Source organism: Chelonus insularis, unplaced genomic scaffold, assembly GCF_013357705.1.
Source record: "Chelonus insularis isolate UGA/USDA-ARS -01 unplaced genomic scaffold, ASM1335770v1 contig_404_pilon, whole genome shotgun sequence".
Lineage (NCBI taxonomy): Eukaryota > Metazoa > Arthropoda > Insecta > Hymenoptera > Braconidae > Chelonus > Chelonus insularis.
The window spans coordinates 55,024-77,643 of NW_023276561.1; the positions used below are offsets into that span (position 1 = coordinate 55,024).

A 22,620-nucleotide genomic window follows, 5' to 3' on the forward strand; every position below is an offset into this window, starting at 1 on the left:
CAGTAATATAATAATAAAATATAATTATTTTATAGGTTTAAATAGTTGTAAAATTCTTTCTTGGTTGGTAATCATTTAATTTTTATTCATCATATGAAGACATTTAAATCAATTCTTTAGTATAAGAATTAAATCTAGTAAAATAATTAATTAGATTTATTATTCGTTATCCATTTTATCACTACTAATTTTTGCTTGTTTTGGATTCTCTGATGAATCCTCAGCTTTTCGTTTCTCTACTTTTTTGTTTTCTAAAGAATGTCTTTTTAATCCTTTCATACGTTTAGTTTGAATATTCCTGATATTTTGGGCTCCAACATGAATAGTTGCAAGTACCGATCCTTGACCATCAACTGTGATATTTTTCTTTTTCTTTTCCTTTAATTGTTTAGGCTTCCTACAAGACTGTTTAAATAGATCATCAGATGCAAACTTGGTTCTTCTGATCTGTAAATCCATACTTGGTCCAACCTCTGTTAATTCAACTTTAGGAATTCTCGTGCCTGATTTTTTAAATGAAACTCTACAAATAGAATATTTTTTTAATTATATGTTTTCTAGTTCGATAATTATTAAGTTTAAATAATAAATAAATTTACTTGTAACTACGAAGGTAAATTTTTCCATCATTAGCTGTGAAACTTAAAACATGCTCCAATCCTTGAAGGCGTATGTTTTGAGTTGATTCACGTTGGAACATATCAACTAAAAGATTTTTTATCTTAACGTACTGTTGATTGCATTCAAAGTCATCACCATTGAAAACAAGAATTGGTTTAATTCCCGTTGCAATTTTTTCAACTTTGAATTCTTGCACACTTTTAAAATTTTCTACTCCAAACTCTACCATATCCAATAAAGTATGTTCAAATGTTCTACCCATTACTAAATTATGTGGACGTTTCTTATTGTTTGAAGTGAACATAAATAATGGACAATTATGTTTTTGGCAAAACCTTTCAATAGGTGTTACATCTTCAAAAGGAATAATTTGATTTTTCTTTTTAAGTATTAAACCATCGGGCTTTTTAATAGTATACTAAAAAATAGATATGTATATTAGAAACATTGAAGTCATTTATAATTTTAACATATTAATAAAATCTTACCAAGTCTTTCATAGCATCATTAACATATTGTGAAGCCGTATTGCCTTTAATAAATATTGTCTCTTTTAAATCTTCAACTAATTTTGGTTCTTTATTGAGAATTATTTTTTTTCCTTTATGAGAAGTTGGTTTTCTGAATAAATAAACAATAAAAATAAACGTTAAATAACCATGTTATCAAAATTTCTGTATGCATGATTTTTTGAAAGAACGAAAAATTTAGATATACTTACACAATTCTTTGTAAAACAGGCATTTTTAAAAAGTATTATGTTAAATATTTATTCTTTAATAAATATAAATTATTTATAATTTATAAAATATAATACTTTATTCACGTACTCGTGGCCCATTTATTTATAAAATTTGCAGGTTATGTTGCCCGTGAGACCACACGAAAAATAAATTGAATGGTACTGTAGTAAAAAACCTGTATTCAAGGAAATGTATATTTTATGTCTAATATCAACAAATGTGAAAACAAATCTTATTTTTCACAAACAAAATTTGTTTGTAAATATGTATTGTAACATCAATATTAAATTTAAATAACATGATCTATTACAGTCTAATGAAAATAATAAATTAACTAATAGCTGATAAAAACAATTATCGACAATCATTTAGTAATTATTACTTATTTATAATATTTTACAATTAAAATAACAAAATGTTACACGAACTTTTGTTATCAATTTGGGGGTGTTCAACTAGTTTAGAAAAAATTGTTGAAAGTGACGTAAGTTGAAATTTGAAATATTTAATGGATGATTTGTTTTTGCTGTTATATATTATAATTATTTTTTATTTGATAGTCAACATTATTTGATAAATATTTCCATCCTGGTGAAAAGGGTATAATTAAAAAAGTATTAAGCATCGCTAATGATTATAATACCATTAAAAATTTTATAAAAACCTATTCATCTATTAATATTGATCAAGAAAATGCTAATGGTATCGTATGACATAATTTTTATTAATACAAATATTTTAAAAATGAAAGTTCCAATAGCATTTGAAACATACTAATTAATTTTAGATACTGAAACAGAAGTTAGGATATTAAAACAAGGCCTATATTTGCAAGCCTTGTGTGATGGCATGGATCAATCTTTGGAGCCTTTTGCAGATGAAATAATACAACTTGAAAAATCTATTATTAATAACATTCATTTACCTGCCACTGCTGTTCTCTCAACGGTTGAAAATTATCAACATTTATTCAATGTTCTCATTAGAATTATTTCTAAGGTAAATTTATATAATGTAATTTATGTATTGTATTTTTTTTTAATTCACTGAGTGTCATTTATAGATAAAAACTCAAAATATACATGGTTGTGCATTACTACAATGCATCCATGAGTTACAAAATACAGGTGTTGTTGAAATTAATGTAGCCATGCAAAAAATGTTACGTTGTGGCCATACAATTTTTTACAAACAATTAACCAGCTGGTTATTATATGGACACTTAGAAGATGTTCATGGAGAATTTTTTATTCAAAAAATTAAAACTACGGCTGACAACTCATCTTTCTTTGGGAATGTTAATAATTCCGGAGCAAATGAAAAATTAAATGACATGTGGAATTATGATATTGCCATAGCCATGCTACCATCGTATATTACATTATCTTTAGCAACTAAAATATTAACAATTGGTCAGACTATAATAGTATTTGGTAATGATCCACGTCGAGGAACAGGTAATCATGGTTTGAAAATAATTTACAAATTCTAAGTTTTTCATACGAATAATTTTTTCATGTTTAGATTTCAGTACAATAGAGAGTTCTGAAAATCCTGTCTGGGGTAAAAGAGAGCATGAATATTTCCGAAAGCTTCAAAATTTACAAATGAAACCAGTCTTTAATATTGTAGAGCTTGAAAATACGATTAATGAACTGAAGCATTGTGTGACGAAGCTTTTATGGCATGTTGCAGTTAATGATGCCCATCTATTACAGCAACTGAAATTGATAAAAGATTTTTATCTTATCGGTCGAGGAGACCTGTTTTTAGATTTCATTAAACTTACATCACATATTCTCAATAAAATACCTGTGAATCACACATCAAGAGATGTAAATCTTGCATTCCAGATGACCATAAGAAGAATGTTGTTAAGTGATGAAAATTCTGTTGATAATTTCAACTTCTTAGTTCCAGTTCCAGATAGTGATTCAGAAAATATCAACAATAAGAATGTTGAACCTATTCAAAAAGATCGTCAAGATCCTATCGGTAAGATGATCATTTTTAAACTTAATTCATTAATGATTACACTCTATTTATTTTTATAGATAAACAAGGATGGGGATTAATTATTTTACAATACAGAGTGGTTTGGCCTCTTCAACTTTTATTCAGTCCCAAGACTCTAAATGATTATAATAATATATTTCGATTTCTTCTTCGTGTTAAAAAGACCCAAATTAATTTATGGAATTTATGGAGTGAACATACTCGTTCCAAAGACATGTAAGTAATTTTTTCAAAAAATACTTCATATCATTATTATATAATTTGATAATTATTTTATCTTTTTCATATAGAGATATTAGTGTATTACAACTACGAAATCATCTTATTTTTATTCTCGACAATTTACAATATTATTTACAAGTCGATGTACTAGAAAGTCAGTATACAATAATGGAAAATCGTGTTAAAAACACAGAAAATTTCGAAGACGTACAGATAGCACATTCTACATTTTTAGCAAACATTCTGTCTCAAACGTTCTTGACTAATACTAGTGGAAAAAGTAAGAATCCAGTCAATAATTTAATTCGTTTACTTTTACGACTCTGTGATGATTTTATATTACATGCATCAATATGGGAAGTTACACATTTACTTAGTACTGAAAAAGAAGAGTTAAAAACACTCACTGATACTCTGAGTAGTGTAATGGAATTATTGATTAAAACACTTAATAGAGTTCGAGCACAACCAAGTGGTGCACATTTAGCACAATTACTGTTGCGTTTAGACTTTAATCGATGGTTTAGTAAACAAATGTGAATAAAATATATTAAAAATAACATTATATAAATTCTTATTAATCACTATCATCATGATAATCGCTACTTTTATATTCGTAACTTTTATCGTCATCATTGAATTGCCTATTGTTTAATTGTATTAAATTTTTTATTGATATTTTATGAGCTAAGTCTTCAGCTAAAAGGTTTTCATTATTTTTCAATGAAGTGTCTGCTCCGTTATCTAGTAATATGCTTACTATCTCTAAGTGTCCACGGCTAGCAGCAATGTGTAAAGGAGTATCGCCAATTTTATTCTGAATGAAAAAATTCTAAAATAGTTATTAAAATAGTTAAATTATAATAAACTCCAGTAATGTTATTTACCTTAGCATTAATGACATTAATGGGTACAGTCATTAATAATTCTTTTACACAATCTAAGTGACCACCACGTGCGGCCCAATAAAGAGCAGTATTCCCTGCTGAGTCTAGACCTGTTCCTGATACATTTTGTCTTAAACATTCTCGAAGAAAAGAAAGGTTTCCTCTTCTAGCAGCTTCATGAAGAGGAAACTCCATTTCTTCTGTTTGTTCTTCAACTAAATAAAACAATCTGTTAGATCAAATATCAACTGGTGATTTTAAAATAAAGGAATTCAATTAGCAGTTGATCAATAGTACCATAATTGAAAGGTATTAGACCACTTCTATCACCACATGTTGCTTTCCACCAATTGGAGTCAGTGTGACAATCATGTATATAAAGTAAGTCACCTTCATTAAATGATAACTCGGTACTCTATAAATTAAAAATATTTACAATAAATGTTGATTTATATTGTTATTTAATATAAAATAAAGTTAAAACATGTGTATATAATTAATTAATAATTAATTTATTAAAAATAAAGCAATACTTTGCTTACATGCTGAGCAGTGTAGTTATATAAAGCCCGTACTACCTTGACTTTCCCTTAAAATTTCAATTTGTCATAAATAATTTATACAACACTTATTAAAAATTACACAAAAGTATCAAAAAATATAAGTAAAAAGGTTATTAACAAAGTATTTACACAACACAAACAAACGTGCTGAGAACTAAATATGAGAAACATAATAGAAAATAAGAATTTTAAATAAAATAAGCTGTGAGAAATTATGGTTTATTTCCATCTGTATTAGTTTGAAAATTACCAGGTTTCCAGGTAGGTTTTGGAGGACGAAAAGATTGTTTTGGAGTATGCACTGACTCGGATGACGCCATTTTTATGACTTATTATGTTCAGTAAAGCATAAAACGGACATAGATATTTGTAGGAGGGGTAATAAATGTACAGATGAAGGTATAAGTAAACTTAAATAATTTATATATATTATTACAAAGAAATTCATATATAAAATATACATATTCTTATGTTGAATTAATTTTTAAAAAACATACAATAATAAATAATGTGAATGATTCATTTTATGTGGTAAAAATGTCTTCTTTCAGGTTTTCTTTTTTACTACTTTCATGAATAAAACCATATCTGTAAAATTAAAAATTATGATTTATCGTTAAAAACTGGCATGCAATTAAAAAAGAGATCTTGTTCTTACTAAAAAATACAGTAAAGACAAATGCAATCATGAGCCAAACCCAGCATCTCCAGTTAGATTTCGTATGTTCTTCAAGTTTTAATGATTCAGTTTTCAATTTGGTTGTGTTAGCTTCTGTTAACTTATCAGACTTTTCTAAAGCAGCCATATCTTTTTTGATAATAGCACTAGCAGTGAGTGCATGCTCTTTCATACTATTCGTCATCAGAAGCATATTTTCAGCAATTTTCTCCTGCATGTTTCTATTGTATTTTAATAACGCGTCTACATCTTGATCCTCAATAGGACCATTTTTCAATATCCTTTGTCTAACTGCTGTTTCTCCATTATCTATAGAGGTATGATTGTAAAAGTTATCAGCATGGCTGATTTTATGGCTTATTTAAAATAAAAAATATATACCTGAGTTGTTAGAAAATAATTCTGATCTTATTTCATGATGGTATTTAGCTGTCGTTTTCTGATGGATCTGAGTTGCAATATTATGAGCATTGGAATCAATTAGAAGTGTTGATGTTTTGGGTAGCATCTGAGCAGCTACAACTCTTTCGATAGAATTGGATATTTTTGATGTATCTATCAATCCTTTCAAAAAATCAATTCTTTTTGTGTATTCCATCATTTTCTCTTTGCATGGTTTGCTAAAAAAATGATTTATAAGCAATAGAAAAAAAAGTACTGTAAAAATGTATTGCTTAAAGAAGTTTAAATTATTATTTGAAGGATTGTTTGAATTATGTACATACTCTGATGAAGCTTGTAATTTATTCAAGAAATCTTCCAAGGCATAAATGTACTAAAAATAAAAACATTATCATTTTTGAAGTACACAAAAATAAAGACAATTTATCATACCTGCTCCAATCTCCAATTTTTAAAGTCTTCTTTAGCTAATAATTCGCATCGATTGAGAAGTCTATTTATATTAATTTCCACTCGAGACATTTTCAATAGTGTACTTTGTTAGGTAATTTTGATAATTGTAATTTTTATTGTTATATTAACAATCAATTTACTACAATGATCTTTCGTGTTATTTCACTTAACATTTTACATATGTTACTGATTTTTAAAAGAATAATATTTACTAAAAATTTTAAAAGATATCGTTACTTTAATTTTCTTATTAATTTTTTCGCAATTTAGTAGATGTCGTTACACACGAATTTTTACAAAATTTTTAAGAAATTTAAATAACGTCATCTGTCGTATTTATTATTGAAAGGAGACTATTTTAAATTGAATTAATCTACAATAGTATTAAAAAGATTTATTCTCATTATCGTTTTTTCAACCATCATTAATGTGATGTTTATTTCCTAATTTCTACAAATAAATACGGTCACACGTGTTGTGTGACGTCAATGACGCAGGCTGACGTCAAAATTAGCAATAGTTATGCGTACTAAGTGATTGGTGAAAAATCAATGAAGTGACCAATCAGAGTGCTTGTTTCTCCGCAATGGTCGTGTAAAATTAATCGGCCATTTTGTTATTATTTTCGAAAATCGTAAAAAGTACCATCGTGCAGAGTGAAGGTATACGAGAAACGTAGGGTATTCGAATGTGGAATTTATTAAAAAAACAATAAATATTAATAGTATGATCATACAGAAATAAGGTGTAATAGAAATAATAAAGGATTGATCATTTCGGTGGGTATTGTAGTGTATAGTAATAATAATAATGTACATAGTAACTACTTCACTATACAATTCACGACGACGACAACGACGACAACGATGAGGAACAACGACGACGACATCGTTCATTTCACGCAGTCGCGGTATGGTGTGTGGTGTTGTTGGTTGTTATATTGAAAGAATATAGGAAGAACGATGAGTGAGAGAGAAAGACATACAGAAGCCAATAGAACCGAATATAAGCAGGAGTGAGTGTGTGTGAAATGAGAAGCGAAGTTAGTCGCGCGCGGGAATCGTCAGTTGTATGTTTCATGGTTTCATCCTTTTGTGCTTGTGATTTATCCTAAGATAAATGTGGTTACTGGTGCAAAACGTTTGTATGTGTGTATGTACTTTGTGAATATCTTTTTTCCTTTTACCGCCAATGACAAAAATTTTTTTGTGGAATTGAATTCACGGTAGATTGAGGTAATTAAAGAAATATCGTGTCGGCAGATCTGGTATTCTCTGTATAATAGGGCTTAGAACGGCACACAGGCGCAATCGAATAACATATACCTACATCTATTCATTTAGATACTGTTAATAAAGCTGCGGAACTTTCGAAAATGCGTTATATACCAGTCATCTTTTTCACTGTTTAATCACATTAATAAATTATTTGGAGTCATTTATTCACTTATTCTAACACTAAAAACATCGTCGTTATTTATTTAATTGTATTCCATTTGAAATTTACTAATGCCGGAATCACTCATTTTTACATAACCTTCTTTGTAATTGTCAAATATAGGTTAGGTATAGTGATCATAGTGCGGTAACTTTTATTTATCCACGTTTTCTGTTAAATATTATTTACACAATTATTTTCTTTCATTGTTTTTCTTCTGTTTAAACTTAAAACTTCATTTATTTTTACAAACTTCCACTCTATGTATTTATTTAATTTCATTTCAACTTTTTATTAAATTCATCTAATGTTGATGCATAAATCATTTAAAGTGCTTCTCATTTATTTTTTTATCAAACAAAATCAACAATTATTCTAAACAATAAAACTAATAATAATGGAAATATCGGATTTCAATCATTTATCATTACACCTGATTTACTTTTGCTATTGTAGATTATAACAATTAAAGCTACAATTTATTGAGCAAAAATGGCAACATTAGCAGAGCAAGCATCAAAATTGCTAGACTTTAATCAGAAATTGGACATCACTCTGCTAGATTATATAGTAGGATGCATGTATGATGGAATGGGAGAACAGCAAAGAATAGCACAAGAGGTGCTGACAACCCTCAAGGAACATCCAGATGCATGGACAAGAGTTGATACCATTCTAGAATATTCGCAGGCAAGTTATTTAATCATAATTAATTTCTAATAAAATACAGTTATTCATAAATTTAAATAAACAATAAACTAGAAAATTATGTTACATTCACTAACTGATCAAAACGATGGTATACGAATAGCAAGATGATTCACATTGTCGTTTTCTATTATTACAGAACCAACAAACGAAATATTATGCATTACAAATATTAGAACAAGTAATAAAAACACGATGGAAAGTACTTCCTCGCAATCAATGTGAAGGCATAAAAAAATACATCGTAGGTTTGATCATTAAGACCAGCAGTGATCCTCAGTCTATGGAAGCTTCTAAAGTTTATCTAAACAAACTTAATATGATTCTTGTACAAGTAAGATTCAATGTTTAAATAATGCATGGTGATGATTGTTTTTTTATTATTGATAATAGTATTTTTATTTACATAATTATTGATTTTTTAATGTTAAATGTTTTTATGAATTAACAATAGGTGTTAAAGCGTGAATGGCCAAAGAATTGGGAATCTTTTATTGGTGATATTGTTGGTGCAAGTAAAACAAACGAGAGTTTGTGCCAAAATAATATGGCCATTTTAAAATTATTATCTGAAGAAGTTTTTGACTTCTCAAGTGGTCAAATGACACAAACAAAAGCAAAGCATCTCAAGGATACAATGTGCAGTGAATTTTCTCAAATATATCAACTTTGTCAGTTTGTTTTGGAAAATTCACCTAATGTACCACTTGTAACTGTTACCCTAGAAACGTTACTGAGGTTTTTAAATTGGATTCCTCTTGGATACATCTTTGAAACAAAATTGATTACAACATTAATATTCAAATTTTTAAATGTACCAATATTTCGTAATGTAACGCTCAAGTGTCTTATAGAAATAGCTGCAGTTACTGTAACTAATTATGATAACATGTTTGTAATACTATTTGTGAACACAATGCAACAACTAGAGCAAATGTTACATCCTAATACAAATATTCGTGATGCTTATGCTTTTGGACAAGATGAAGAACAAAATTTTATTCAAAATCTAGCTATGTTTCTATGTACATTTTTAAAAGAACATGGTCCATTAGTTGAAAAGAAAGAATTCAATGATACACTATTAAAAGCACTGCATTATCTTGTATTAATTTCGGAAGTTGAAGAAGTTGAAATTTTTAAAATTTGTCTTGAATACTGGAATGGATTAGCTGCAAATTTATACAAAGACAATCCAATTATGTCAGTATCTCCAATTTTAGGAGCTAAAAAAGATGTGACAATTCCCTCTCGACGAGCGTTTTACTGTCCGGTTCTAACTAAAGTTCGATATATAATGATAAGTAGGATGGCCAAACCAGAAGAAGTACTTGTTGTTGAAAACGAAAATGGGGAAGTTGTTCGTGAATTTATGAAAGACACAGATTCTATTAATTTGTATAAAAATATGCGCGAGACATTGGTTTACTTGACACATCTTGATTGTGCAGATACTGAAAAAGTGATGACAGAAAAACTTCAAAATCAAGTTAACGGCTCTGAATGGTCATGGAAAAATTTAAATACGTTGTGTTGGGCTATTGGTAGTATTTCTGGAGCAATGCATGAAGAAGATGAAAAACGATTCCTGGTAACGGTTATAAAAGAGTTGCTAGGTTTATGTGAGCAAAAAAAGGGTAAAGATAATAAAGCAATTATAGCAAGTAATATTATGTATGTAGTCGGTCAGTATCCTCGTTTTCTTCGTGCTCATTGGAAATTTTTAAAAACAGTAGTAAATAAATTATTTGAGTTTATGCATGAGACACATGATGGTGTCCAAGATATGGCCTGCGATACTTTTATTAAAATAGCTATAAAATGTCGTCGACATTTTGTTACAATTCAAGTTGGCGAAACAATGCCGTTTATTGAAGAAATACTTTCTAGTATAAGCAGTATCATTTGTGATTTACAAACTCAACAAGTTCATACATTTTATGAAGCTGTCGGATATATGATAAGTGCTCAGGTGGATGATATAGCGCAAAAAGAAAGAATTGAACGGTATATGTTACTTCCTAATCGAGTTTGGGATGATATTATTAGTCAAGCTTCAAAAAATGTAGATGTTTTAAAAGATCAAGAAGCTGTTAAGCAGCTCGGCAGTATTCTCAAAACTAATGTCAGAGCGTGCAAAGCTCTAGGACATCCATATGTAATGCAATTAGGAAGAATATACTTAGATATGTTAAATGTGTACAAGGTAATGGGATATTATTATAATGAATAGTTTTATAATTACGTATTTTAGTAATTATGTTACTAAACATTTCTTTATTATTACAGGTAATGAGTGAAAATATAAGTGCTGCGATAGCTTTGAATGGTGAAGTGGTAATGAAGCAACCATTAATTAAGAGTATGAGAGTTGTGAAAAAAGAAACATTAAAATTAATATCTGATTGGGTGAGCAGATCTAATGACCATCAAATGGTGAGTTATAATAATCATCAATTTTATTTATTAAAATTAAAAATTATTACTAATTCTATTATTATTTTGTTTTTTTTTTCTGTTTCCTAGGTTTTAGAGAATTTTATACCACCTTTATTAGATGCCGTACTATTGGATTATCAAAAAACTAATGTTCCGTGTGCAAGAGAGCCAGAAGTTTTGAGTGCTATGGCAACGATTGTGAATAAATTACAGGGCCATATTACTAGTGAGGTTCCTAAAATTTTTGACGCTGTATTTGAATGTACTCTTGAAATGATAAATAAGGACTTTGAAGAATTTCCTGAATATCGAACAAACTTTTTCTTATTACTTCAAGCAGTAAATGTATACTGTTTCCCGGCATTTTTAACAATTCCACCAGCACAGTTTAAGCTGGTTCTTGATTCTATTATTTGGGCATTTAAACATACTATGAGAAACGTTGCTGATACAGGTTTAGCGATCTTGTATCAATTATTACAAAATATTGAACAGCATGATCAAGCTGAGCAAAATTTCTATCAAACTTATTTTACCGAAATTTTACAACATATATTCAGTGTAGTAACTGACACTTCACATACTGCTGGTAATTTTATTTATTACAATTTTTCCTTATCGAAAGATCTTTTGTGTACATAAATTATTTTATAGGTCTCACAATGCACGCGACTATTTTGGCATACATGTTTACATTGGTGGAGTTAGGTAGAATTCGCGTACCACTCGGCCCAATACCTGACAACAGACTTTATGTTCAAGAGTTTGTAGCGAGTTTATTGAAGGCAGCTTTTCCACATTTAACTGATAATCAGATTAAGATCACAGTTCAAGGATTATTCAATTTAAATCAAGATATTTCAGCTTTTAAAGAACATTTGAGGGATTTCCTTGTACAAATTCGGGTAAATAAATATATTATTATCTTAATTAAAAATTTATTTAATTCATCAAGTATTTGTATTTAAATATATCTTAATCATTAGGAATATACGGGAGAAGATGATTCAGACCTTTTCTTGGAAGAACGTGAAGCAGCTTTACGATTTGCCCAAGAAGAAAAGAGAAGGCAGCAGATGGCTGTTCCAGGTATACTTAATCCACATGAGATGCCAGAAGAGATGCAGGACTGCTGAATTTTCACCTAATCTTATACTTATTTCATTTTACGCATGTTTGAATGAAAGGCACGTCGTCATAATTATTTTTCTGAATCCTTCCATTTACAATTGTTTTTATTATGTCCTATATTTCAGTGTATGAATCACTATCTGATTTTTGAACGAAAAGTAAGCCCGAAATAAGCTCATTGTACACGTCAGCATTGTTTATGAAGACAGATTTCTCTCCATGAATTCAATAAGTGTGCCTGATTTCATTGGCATAATTCCACATATTTCATAAACAATAATTCTGATAAGAATATTCTCAGTAAATATATAGGATATAAATAATGAATAAATAAATAAAAACAAATCGATACTATTATACATGGTTAACTGCCAACAGATGTTTTATTTTTTTTGTGTGTATATGTTAAATAAATAATTTTCATATTTTATAAAATTAATTAGTAGATGATGAAAACTCATGTCTATAAAAATTAATTTATATACATTTTGAAGAAAATTAAACTACTTTGTGACGTTGACGGTAAAATAAAAAATTTCATACTACTGTGAGTAATAAATAATTAAATTTCTTAAAATATGTTTACTGAAATCATTTCATAATTACAAATACATACATTAAAAAAACAAAAAAATAATAATTATAATATTTCCATTAACTAATGGTAATATATTTTCTATTATGAAAATACATTACATTATTAACATTATCATACAATCCATATTCTTATATTATTCATAATGAATGATTTTACGATGAAATTGTTTTGTAGTAAATAAAATAAAACAATTGAAGATAAATAATAAGCAAAATAAACTTCATCCCATTTATTGGAATATGAAAAGTTTTATTATGATAATATTAGGAATACATTATTTTTAATCCTATTCGAGCCTATTTGAGCTTACTAATATCTTATTATAGTGTAAAAATAATACATAATGTAAATGGAAGGAATAATTTGTGTTATGCTTACTGAAGCATTTATTAATGAAATATAATAAATCTTTTCACTTCAAAGAAGAAAAGTATTTAACAGGAAAAAATAATTACTAGTATCATCTATTCATAATTATTATTCGGTAAAATATTCTGATCGACATGAAGTTGAATAAAAAAAAAATATCATTAGTTAGTTTTCATGATTGGTACGGCAATTGGTAATTTAAAAGTATTCATTAAAATACAGCAACAAAATAATTTCTCAGTAAATTTCCATATTTACATATGGTTAATATATTTATTTAAATATTTTTACCGTAAATATAATTCTTCATTGCGTATTTTTTATTGTAAACGATTACGCGATAAGTATATGAATTGACAGAACTTTTTTTCTATTCTTTTTTACAATGCTTGTTCATATAGGCATTATGTATGATTTTGATGTTATTATTAATTTAATTACTATAAAGAAAAAAAAAAATTTTTTTCTAATTATTTCGTATTCATAAACACTGTCACTATGTATCCGCTTTATAATTAATTGAAATACATTATCCGGTTGCAAATGATACATGTAAATAGAAAAATTTCATGAAGATATAGAATACATGAATGAACAATACGTGTGACTGACAATGTCTCTTAATTTACTAAAAAGGAAAAAATTTGGTATATTTTTTTTTTTTGCAAGAATTTGTTTTTGAAAATGAATATGTATCGAAAATGGAATATTAAAAATGGCTATATTTAAAAAAATTATAAAGGTATGTTTGAATATCAAGTTGTCATTGTGCGTTCTGTCGTTATGTTTTTGTTAATACTGAATGAATGATGTATTGTTTTTATGCCTCTATTGAAAAAAAGAAAAATTAGAAATATTTATTTATAATTCACGAAACATCAAAATACGATAGAGTATCACTTTGTGTAATATACATATATATGATAATAAAGTATTGGTTTATACATAAGTAAAATAATTTTTATATAATTGCAGTTTAAATTCATTATCGTTAGAACATATTCTTAGACAAACAGTTACACATGACTGAATAAACAAATTTATGATGGATATTCATATATTTTAGCGGGTTCATCGAACAACAAAAAACTAATGAAATTTGAGAAGAAAAAAACTATTATAAAATACAATATGATTGATCTAGACGCGATAATGTATTTATATTTTAAATTTGCAAATATTCTATATTAAATTGTAAGTTTGTAAGCTAATAAAATGTGACAATGAAAGGAAAAAATTATCAAGTAATGCGTATAAATAGTTTATTGAAAATTCTTGTGAAATAAGGTTCATAATAATAGAAATAATAATTTAGTATGTCATGCGTATATGAATTCGAATGCGTGATAATTAATTTGTAAGAATTTTATTAATTATTCACTACATAATTATTAAATATGTAATGAGTTTAATAAATACTTACTAATACAATGATCAAAGAAATTTTTTGTTTTAATAATCATATTATTATTAATTCACGAAAAAAATAGTTATATTCTTTTATAAATTATTTTTTATCTTGTACTTTAATCGAAAGTAGCTTGTCTTGGTGATATAACACCTTCACCATTGACAGCTCGATCCAAACTTGTTGGTGTTGATCCTCCTGCCTTAGTAGTATCTTCTATATATTTTGTCCAATCAATATTATCTAAAGAAGGAAAAGGTTTTTTAGTAGTTGAAATAATTGGAGGCAATGTTTCCGGTTGGGAAATAGTAGTTAATTTTGGAGTAATTGTAGGATTGTAGTTGTTGGTCACGCTATCCCTATCGATACTCCAATTACGTTGGGTGGTTGTTTGTGGTTGTTTTTGATAATTATGGTCATTATTATTATTATTATTGTTCTGATTATTCAACCAGGGATTGCGATCATATTCCTGCTGTTGATTGTAATTTGGTTGTAATTGCTCAGGAAATTTGGAAACCATTATTTCATTATCAATTACCATCTACGAAAATTGATTAATCCATTAATTATTTAATAATAATAATATATATTTAAAATATTGTAAATAAATATTTTATTTTCATAATATATTTTACTTACTGTGTCTCCAGTTTTACTGCTTCTGCATACCCATTCAGTAGTGAGGGTTTTCCCAAATCTAGGATCATCTCTCATGTAATTATTTCCTGTTTGTTGCGGATACCTCATTCCATTATTGTAATTTTCATTATAAATATTGTGACTTCTACCATTGTCATGTCTTCTATATGGTCCATAATTTTGTTGAGGATATTGTGGTTGATTTTGTGTTCCTTTAGGTGGTGAGACTCCAACAATTTTACCTGTATCTATATCAAGCCAAACTGTTTGCGAATAAGTCTTTTGAATCACAGCCATAAAATAAATTGCCATAAAAATAATAAAATATTTGTTACAAAAAGCCATTTTAGAAATTTTTCTTAAACTCTGACGTTAATTTTTATTTACTGTAATCACCAAGTCACTGATATGTGTATTCATACAGTTATTTTCACTATGTGACATTTGAATCAAGGAATTGCTTTATCACCATTGTAAATCATGATCATCATTATTACCAATGTCATTAGTATGTATGAGAATGTATATACACGTATAATAATAGACTTATTACATAGTATTAGCTAGAATGTATAAATCGATGTGCAATTTATTCAGAAAAGAATTTAATTTCTTCAATTTTCGTTTTGACATTTTCAAATAATAAATAACTTGAGGAGTTTAAAAATACTCAATTTATTTCGTGATGATTAAAATAATAAAATTGTACTAAGCAATACATTTTTTCAACTTAAAAATTTTTTTAAAAGTTATTTTGATTGTTTGTAATGATATTTAATTGGAGAATAAACAAATTAACTAATTATATCTATTATAAGTGTATAAATATGGTTGATAATATCTGTCTCTGGGTCTAGACCTGAATTGTTCTCTTCGCTCCTGACGATATCTAAATAATGGTCGAAAAACAATATCTTCAGCAACATCCATGTCTGGAACATTATTGTCAGCCTGTAAATTTAATAATAATTATGTGTAATAATTATAAGTTTCATAGTTTACAATTAAAAATGGATAACTATATTGAGTTAAATATCATTAAAAGTATTTATATGTAATTGATCGTTTTAGAAAAAAAAATTACATCAATCGATCATTTACCTCACCTGATAGCATGTTAGAATCAGTACTGGTGGTAGTTAAATTTAGATCACTAATCAATAAAGGATTAATTGTATCATTTGTATTAATGAGATTGGTATTGGTAGCTGTAGCTACTGCTGGTATTACTAAAGGAACAAGAAGTCCTCCATCTGGTGCATCAATTGCATTAGCAACATTTGGTTGTAAAACAAGTGGAGCAATTTTTGGAGTAGTTACATCATTTTGATCATTATTTTTATCAGTCTCTTCTTGTGAAAGCTTCAAAACATTTTCATCACCAATTAATCATTCAACTTAGTTGAAAAATTTTTTAATTATAAATAAAAAAACAAATTACCGAAGTTTCTGAGATTGAGTCAGACATGCTTTCATCAACAGGATCTAAACCACGAAAGCTTCTTTTTTGTAATGGAAGAGGTTTGTAATCAATAGTCGTTGTTTCAGTCAAAGCATTTTCCGTTTGTGGAATTAAACTATTATCCGTAGCAATTGTTGATGTATAGTGAGAAGACTCAATTAAGATAATTAACCATAACGTAAACATAATCGTTATTTTAATGATCTACTACCTATTTAATTCAAAGAATCGATTAAATAGTTAATTATATAAATATTTATTAAATATATAAATGATACTTACAATTAATTTGAAAATTATAAATTGACAAAACGAATCAGAAAATTATTTCTTCGATGAATCTCAAGCGTTTTTAACGTGCCTCTTATTGAAATCACTGAAGACTAATTTATGAGGTATGATTTATAGTCTATGAGGATATGTATGACTATCAAATCTTTACGTTTATTAAATGACACTACTGTTATAATTAACGATAATTAAAATAAAATTTAACAACATTTTGCTAAAAGAATTTTATCGATTGCATCATTTCAAGGATGTATCACTTATTACACATTACAACTGTTTTCAACAATTGCTATGTTATTTTAATTTAAATAAACTAAATTAACTTAATAAGTTAAAATATTTAGCATTTAAAAATCGTATAAAAACAGTAAAACTATACGTTGTAATTTAATAAAAAAATATTCAAAGATATTAACAAAATATTTTCAAATTATTATCTTATTCTTGTGCGTTGTTGATAGGCTTTTGCAAATTGCCGTTGTTGCTGATGTTGATGACTACGACGATATACAAACAAAGGTCTTAGCAAATTGGTACCTGCTGCAGTTTCAAGATCCATATCATCATCGATCAATTTTGGTTCTTTAATTTCTCGCTTGATCACTTTTATTGGCAATTGATGAAGCATCTCTGGCCTTCGAATAGTCTTGGTAATTGATGATAATTTATTTGGAATTATAGCAGCAGTAGTCATCTTTATTATGTATAAGATAATGAACAGGGCTATGAATATTTTGTTGCTGTGATTCTGAAACAATTTTTTTAAAATGAAAATATAATAACACGTTAATACAAACGTACAATGATTTTGAGGGGATAAGTCAATTAATCAGAATTACAAAAAGTAAAAAAAATTACCATTTTAGCAGATGAAATATTAGAAAATTTTTATTCAAAAAAATAATAACAAAGCTCTTGTGGCCAAAAACGAGATCCACTGTCCGAATTTGTGGAAATAAATTTCTTTTATAATGTTTTGACAAGTCAATATTATTTTAAATTGACGTCAACACTCAATTAGCCACAGAATGTTTTTGACGTAATAAAGTTTGAGTGAAAATCAGTTTTGTAAATAAAAAAAAATTTATTAGTTCCATAACTTAGGTTCTGAGTGAATAACAATTTTTGATTGATCAACAAGTATAAAAATATTGACAACTCTATTTAGCTTCTTTATCATAACATTTTTTTACTCAGCTGATTCTTGTTTACATGAATAAAAAAAATTGGTGCGTATTTCGTATTAAAAATCATCAAAAATAAATTACGTTCATTAAAGTCATAATAGATTTTTTTCGAAATAATCATAAACTTGTCAAATAAAATAAGCGCTAGTGGTGTACATATGTATACATAACCTCACTCATGCGCAGTATCTTGTTTACCACGTGTCAAAAACTTTTTTTTAGTAGTTCTGTTTATCATATCATATTTATAAAATTTGTTAATTAAAATTGGTAATAACATTTTTAGTTTTGTTCAACGATTATCAATTTCCATGATTAAAAACATATTGGGAAGGTGTGACAGAGATACAAACTCATACAAATACAACATTGAACTGTATACAAGGTATTTTTATTTTATAATTGATATTTTTGGAGTATAAAACATAGTATTTTGTGAAAATTATTGTATAGATTTTACTTGTAATTCAATTATTATTAATTTCAGTTAAATACAGTTACGATGAAAAAGTATTATCAAGCTGCCTTAGCTCTAACCGCAACTTTGAGTATCATAGCATTACTCTTCTACAGACATGAATACAATAAATTAAGATTTGTATTGCAATTTTTTAATTCCTTTGGTTCACCACCAAATAATAATAACAATAATACTTGTGCCATACAATTTGAAGATCACCTTTCATCCTGGCAAAGGGTTACTCATGATCTTCATATATATTCTGCTTATAACCATCATGATGGTGAAATAATATCTATAGCTCTAGGTAGAAATACACAAACATTAAGCTTTGCCTGTGATATTTTATTCTCTGATGAAGTAGAGCCAATTGCTGGAAAATTTACATATGAAAATATTAATATAAATAATGACAATCTAGACACTGATTATGATCGACAATTCAGTGGATATTTATTTAAATGTAAGTACGATAAAAATTCAACAAATAAAACTGTTGTTGGCATACAGTTGTCAAGCTTACAAAAAAATAATAATGAGCTCAATAACTTTCCGATAATTCGCGTTAATACATACAGTAGAAATAATTATACTAAAAAAACTAATGTTATCTGTGTATCTCCACCGATGCCACGAATGATGAAATACATTGACATGGTGAGCTTTTTAGCTTTTCACAATAAAATCGGATGGAATAAATTCCTTGTATATGATTATGGTATTTCACCTGTTTTTAATGATGGCATTAAAAAAATGGAGTTATCAAATAATTGGAATTTTACCTACACATTAGCTTCTTGGAATTTTCCATACTTCAAAGTATCATCTCAGCTCATGAAAAATATCATAGAAATTGATTGTCTTCATAAAAATTATAACAGAGCTAATTTAGCTATTACTCTTGCCTGGGATGAGTACATTAATCTAAAATATCATACATCAGTGGAAAATTTAATTTTTGACGTTGGAAAAGTATCTGGTAAGAGTGCTGATAAATTTCAGACTACTATTGAAATCAATTGTATGAATAAAAATCGAAGTTTTTCGAATATTCAAATTCCTATGATATACAGTGAAACTCGTGTTACATCGAATATCAATCAAAATCAACCACAATATATTTATAAATTAAGTAACATTTTAAATGATTATATTATCGAGCAAAATGTTGATGATTTGTTATTTATAAAAAAATACCAAATATGTAATGCAGTGAATAATAGAAAAAAAATGATCAATGGAGAATTAAGGAATAGTGAAAATTTAGGGAATTTAAAAATATTTAAATACTATCTTATGGGTAAACTGTTTAGTCAATAAACAAAAAATAAAAACGATTGACAATATGTAGATGATCTGATGGTAATCAAAAAGGCAATAACATAAAGATAATAATGTTATAAGCGCTTTTACAATTAGTAATATCGTTCGAATGATAAGTTGAATTTTATATGATTGTATACTACTTTATATTTATGTATATTGTATTACAATAATTATTATATGAATTCTTTTTATTAATTAAATTTTATTTTCTATAAACACATGTTTGTATGTAATTTTAACAATACCTTTTGGTGATATTCAGTATTAATTACTATAAAATAACGGCATGCAAAAAATATTAATAATTAGAATAAAATTAAAATTAATATTATTTTACTTCAAACGTTGCATAATAGCTGAATTTTTAAGGCCCACTTCATCAATTGTTTTATCTTCTTCAGTCAGTTCTTTTATAGGATATGACGTTAATAAAATAAATTCTTGATTAGCGTACTGCGGCCGCATTGTTGTTATATATCTTCGAATATCACCAACAGTATGAGTAAGATTAAATTGTTCTCGAATATTTTGCCCGTCAGCTAATCGTATTTGAATCGTTGTAACTGGATTATTAGTATCTACGTTCAATTGACTTCGAGCTTGTGATTCATTGGCTATTTGGTCAGCTGTATCACATGGTATTGTCATACCAACAGTGGCAGGTGAAGGACTAAAGAAAGAAATATAATTAAATTTTTTTTCATTAATGTAACTAATAGAGAAGTATTTTTACTATTTACCTTCCCAATTTGTGTCCTCGACCAGTGAAAGCTTTGACTTTTATTTTTGAAGGTACATATTCTTCATGACGATGATCCTCCATGTCAAGACGCACTTCAGCATCTTGTACCTCTTGTCGTAATTCAGCTGGAATTTCCGCTCGTTTTATAGCTTCCATAAATTCACGATTATTTGGATCATTGTAGGATCGAAGTTCACGATCATTAATAGTAAACCCATCTCGCCAAAGTTTTAAAGTTATTACGCCTGAATTACTTGACGATTGTGAAGAAGGCGCTCCTGCTACAACTGTAATATTTAAGAATAAATTTACATTATGATCATTACCTAATGGTGTGAACAAGAAGATCATTTTGGTAATTTACTTTCAGTATCATTATTGGTTTGCCCTAATTTATATCCAGTTCCACTAAATGTACTTGGTCTTTGTTGATGAGATCCAGATCTTTCATCAATTGGAATCGATTGATCTCGACATGATTTAAACATATCATTAATAATATCATTCTTTTTTTTACTAGGACCTAATACTTGTTGTCCACTACGTTCTGATCCACCAGCATAAAATGCTTGGCCTTCTTCTTCAGAATCACTATCTCTATTTTGTAATGAACCTATAGTACCGATCTTAGAATTTTTATTTTTATTTATAGGCTTTGATTTATTCGGATCCATTGAATTTGCTTCAGAAAGTTCAACAGGTCTTACTGATGGTACACTTTCTTGATTTGATATTTGATCACTTATGATATCAGGCGATGGTCCTTCTTCAGCAGATCCTAATTCTACGCATTCATAAAAATTTGCCAGTGCAACCTATTGAATAATTAATACGTATTGTCAGAATATTAATATTATTAGTTTAAAAATAATTCAATCTTTTCTTGCCACCACAGTTGAATAATAATAACTTAATTAATATCAAAGTTAGAAATGAGACTTGTAATTACAAATGTAATGCCATCAAAGAATATTCAATAAATAATAATAAATAAATAAAACATAAGTTGAAAAAAATTTAAGAATACTATAAAAAATGAATGATGACACTCGATAAACATATATGCTGTCTCACCTCTAACTGGTTAGCTGATGAGGCTAGATAAAATTCTGCTCTTTCACGGTCGACGCCAGTTATATCCATAAATTGGGATATAAACTCGTCCATCGTGTTTTTTAATACAAAGAAATTAGTTAGTATTCCACTCTTGTATAAAATTACTGTTTTTACCTCTTCGACAATCGTCTGATAATTCGTATTCTTTATAAAATTCAATGAAGATGACAAAATGAAAAATGTCAGGCAAAAACATCCGCAAATCCTAACCTTACTTTAGATCCAATACACGCGAAAATAAGGTTGCCCTACCCAAGAAAAATAATCGTCGGATTTATTCGGATTTCTTCCCACTCTCTTCCATCGTTGTGTGTACATCCATTAGAGACGATCTTACGCATGCGCCATTTTGTGTTCGTTAGAATGGGGATAATTCGTCGAAGATCCTTCTTTTGCCAAATGTTTATATCTTGCATACACTATACATGCACAAACTGTAGATGTTCTTTGTTATCATCAGAACACAAGTTTGTGATTCCACGAAGTGGATTTGATGCAAATTATATTTCGTAGAAGCGGGAACAAGTGAAAACGTAAACAAAATGTGGTCAGTTAAATGTGTTTAGTATTGGAATTTGCAAAGTGAATTGTGCTTTTCAAAAACAATGGGAATAATAAACATTTATGACACTCGAAATTGTGGTAAGTAAAAACAATTTATTATTTACCGTCTATACAATATTATAATAGATTTATGTAATATTATTATATAAGCATT

General features: G+C 27.8%; 9 protein-coding genes across 18 annotated transcripts in view; 4 read left to right on the forward strand and 5 right to left on the reverse strand.

The window, feature by feature from the left end:
* Window positions 1–31: 31 nt before the first annotated feature.
* On the reverse strand, window positions 32–1,522 carry Non3 (Ribosome production factor 2-like protein Non3). Its single transcript, XM_035086861.1, has 4 exons — window positions 1,343–1,522; window positions 1,110–1,242; window positions 600–1,039; window positions 32–523 (listed from the first exon to the last, which is right to left on the reverse strand). The coding sequence occupies exons 1-4, from the start codon at window positions 1,363–1,365 to the stop codon at window positions 160–162; spliced, it is 960 nt and encodes a 319-aa protein (XP_034942752.1). The 5' UTR covers window positions 1,366–1,522; the 3' UTR covers window positions 32–159.
* A 57-nt stretch (window positions 1,523–1,579) lies between these two features.
* Window positions 1,580–4,167, forward strand: Grip75 (gamma-tubulin complex component 4). Of its 2 annotated transcripts, none has more exons than XM_035086858.1 (7): window positions 1,580–1,848; window positions 1,925–2,066; window positions 2,164–2,363; window positions 2,428–2,821; window positions 2,889–3,359; window positions 3,419–3,596; window positions 3,671–4,167. In XM_035086858.1, exons 1-7 carry the CDS (start codon window positions 1,780–1,782, stop codon window positions 4,140–4,142), a joined length of 1,926 nt encoding a protein of 641 aa, XP_034942749.1. In that variant the 5' UTR covers window positions 1,580–1,779; the 3' UTR covers window positions 4,143–4,167. The 2 variants fall into 2 exon arrangements, with proteins under 2 accessions (XP_034942749.1, XP_034942748.1); XM_035086857.1 differs by having other exon boundaries at window positions 1,582–1,848; window positions 2,152–2,363.
* Window positions 4,151–7,482, reverse strand: Use1 (Vesicle transport protein Use1). Its single transcript, XM_035086786.1, is given in 9 exon segments — window positions 4,151–4,419; window positions 4,490–4,704; window positions 4,787–4,904; window positions 5,032–5,078; window positions 5,711–6,040; window positions 6,113–6,351; window positions 6,457–6,506; window positions 6,566–6,725; window positions 7,403–7,482. Coding segments are annotated over 9 exon segments (1,479 nt in total). The 3' UTR covers window positions 4,151–4,179.
* emb (exportin-1 emb) lies at window positions 7,203–12,751 on the forward strand. 7 transcript variants are annotated; one of them, XR_004690570.1, is made up of 9 exons: window positions 7,662–7,821; window positions 8,480–8,713; window positions 8,871–9,065; window positions 9,186–10,937; window positions 11,021–11,167; window positions 11,258–11,759; window positions 11,825–12,075; window positions 12,157–12,357; window positions 12,427–12,751. XR_004690570.1 is itself a non-coding variant. In XM_035086843.1 (8 exons), the coding sequence occupies exons 2-8, from the start codon at window positions 8,516–8,518 to the stop codon at window positions 12,304–12,306; spliced, it is 3,195 nt and encodes a 1,064-aa protein (XP_034942734.1). In that variant the 5' UTR covers window positions 7,203–7,365; window positions 8,480–8,515; the 3' UTR covers window positions 12,307–12,751. The 7 variants fall into 7 exon arrangements, 6 of the variants coding, with proteins under 6 accessions (XP_034942734.1, XP_034942735.1, XP_034942738.1 ...); XM_035086843.1 differs by lacking the exon at window positions 7,662–7,821 and adding an exon at window positions 7,203–7,365 and having other exon boundaries at window positions 12,157–12,751; XM_035086844.1 differs by lacking the exon at window positions 7,662–7,821 and adding an exon at window positions 7,493–7,601 and having other exon boundaries at window positions 12,157–12,751.
* Window positions 12,752–14,499: 1,748 nt separating this feature from the next.
* On the reverse strand, window positions 14,500–15,998 carry LOC118068992 (GATA zinc finger domain-containing protein 14-like). Its single transcript, XM_035086795.1, has 2 exons — window positions 15,319–15,998; window positions 14,500–15,220 (listed from the first exon to the last, which is right to left on the reverse strand). The coding sequence occupies exons 1-2, from the start codon at window positions 15,661–15,663 to the stop codon at window positions 14,795–14,797; spliced, it is 771 nt and encodes a 256-aa protein (XP_034942686.1). The 5' UTR covers window positions 15,664–15,998; the 3' UTR covers window positions 14,500–14,794.
* Window positions 15,999–16,076: 78 nt separating this feature from the next.
* Window positions 16,077–18,293, reverse strand: LOC118068993 (uncharacterized). Of its 2 annotated transcripts, none has more exons than XM_035086796.1 (5): window positions 17,930–18,293; window positions 17,063–17,819; window positions 16,760–16,991; window positions 16,420–16,680; window positions 16,077–16,269 (listed from the first exon to the last, which is right to left on the reverse strand). In XM_035086796.1, exons 3-5 carry the CDS (start codon window positions 16,964–16,966, stop codon window positions 16,117–16,119), a joined length of 621 nt encoding a protein of 206 aa, XP_034942687.1. In that variant the 5' UTR covers window positions 16,967–16,991; window positions 17,063–17,819; window positions 17,930–18,293; the 3' UTR covers window positions 16,077–16,116. The 2 variants fall into 2 exon arrangements, with proteins under 2 accessions (XP_034942687.1, XP_034942688.1); XM_035086797.1 differs by having other exon boundaries at window positions 16,129–16,269; window positions 16,425–16,680; window positions 17,930–18,106.
* Window positions 18,121–20,262, forward strand: LOC118068990 (uncharacterized). 2 transcript variants are annotated; one of them, XM_035086792.1, is made up of 3 exons: window positions 18,121–18,300; window positions 18,545–18,643; window positions 18,746–20,262. In XM_035086792.1, the coding sequence occupies exon 3, from the start codon at window positions 18,761–18,763 to the stop codon at window positions 20,036–20,038; it is 1,278 nt and encodes a 425-aa protein (XP_034942683.1). In that variant the 5' UTR covers window positions 18,121–18,300; window positions 18,545–18,643; window positions 18,746–18,760; the 3' UTR covers window positions 20,039–20,262. The 2 variants fall into 2 exon arrangements, with proteins under 2 accessions (XP_034942683.1, XP_034942682.1); XM_035086791.1 differs by lacking the exon at window positions 18,121–18,300 and having other exon boundaries at window positions 18,341–18,643.
* Window positions 20,241–22,134, reverse strand: p47 (NSFL1 cofactor p47). Its single transcript, XM_035086794.1, has 4 exons — window positions 21,861–22,134; window positions 21,151–21,601; window positions 20,785–21,073; window positions 20,241–20,714 (listed from the first exon to the last, which is right to left on the reverse strand). Exons 1-4 carry the CDS (start codon window positions 21,951–21,953, stop codon window positions 20,378–20,380), a joined length of 1,170 nt encoding a protein of 389 aa, XP_034942685.1. The 5' UTR covers window positions 21,954–22,134; the 3' UTR covers window positions 20,241–20,377.
* A 250-nt stretch (window positions 22,135–22,384) lies between these two features.
* The window catches only part of bru3 (bruno 3), a 38,144-nt gene continuing 37,908 nt past the window's right edge, over window positions 22,385–22,620 (forward strand). Inside the window, exon 1 of the mRNA XM_035086772.1 lies at window positions 22,385–22,544. The gene's annotated coding sequence lies outside the window, so the exon portion shown is untranslated. The remainder of the gene's footprint in view (window positions 22,545–22,620) is intronic.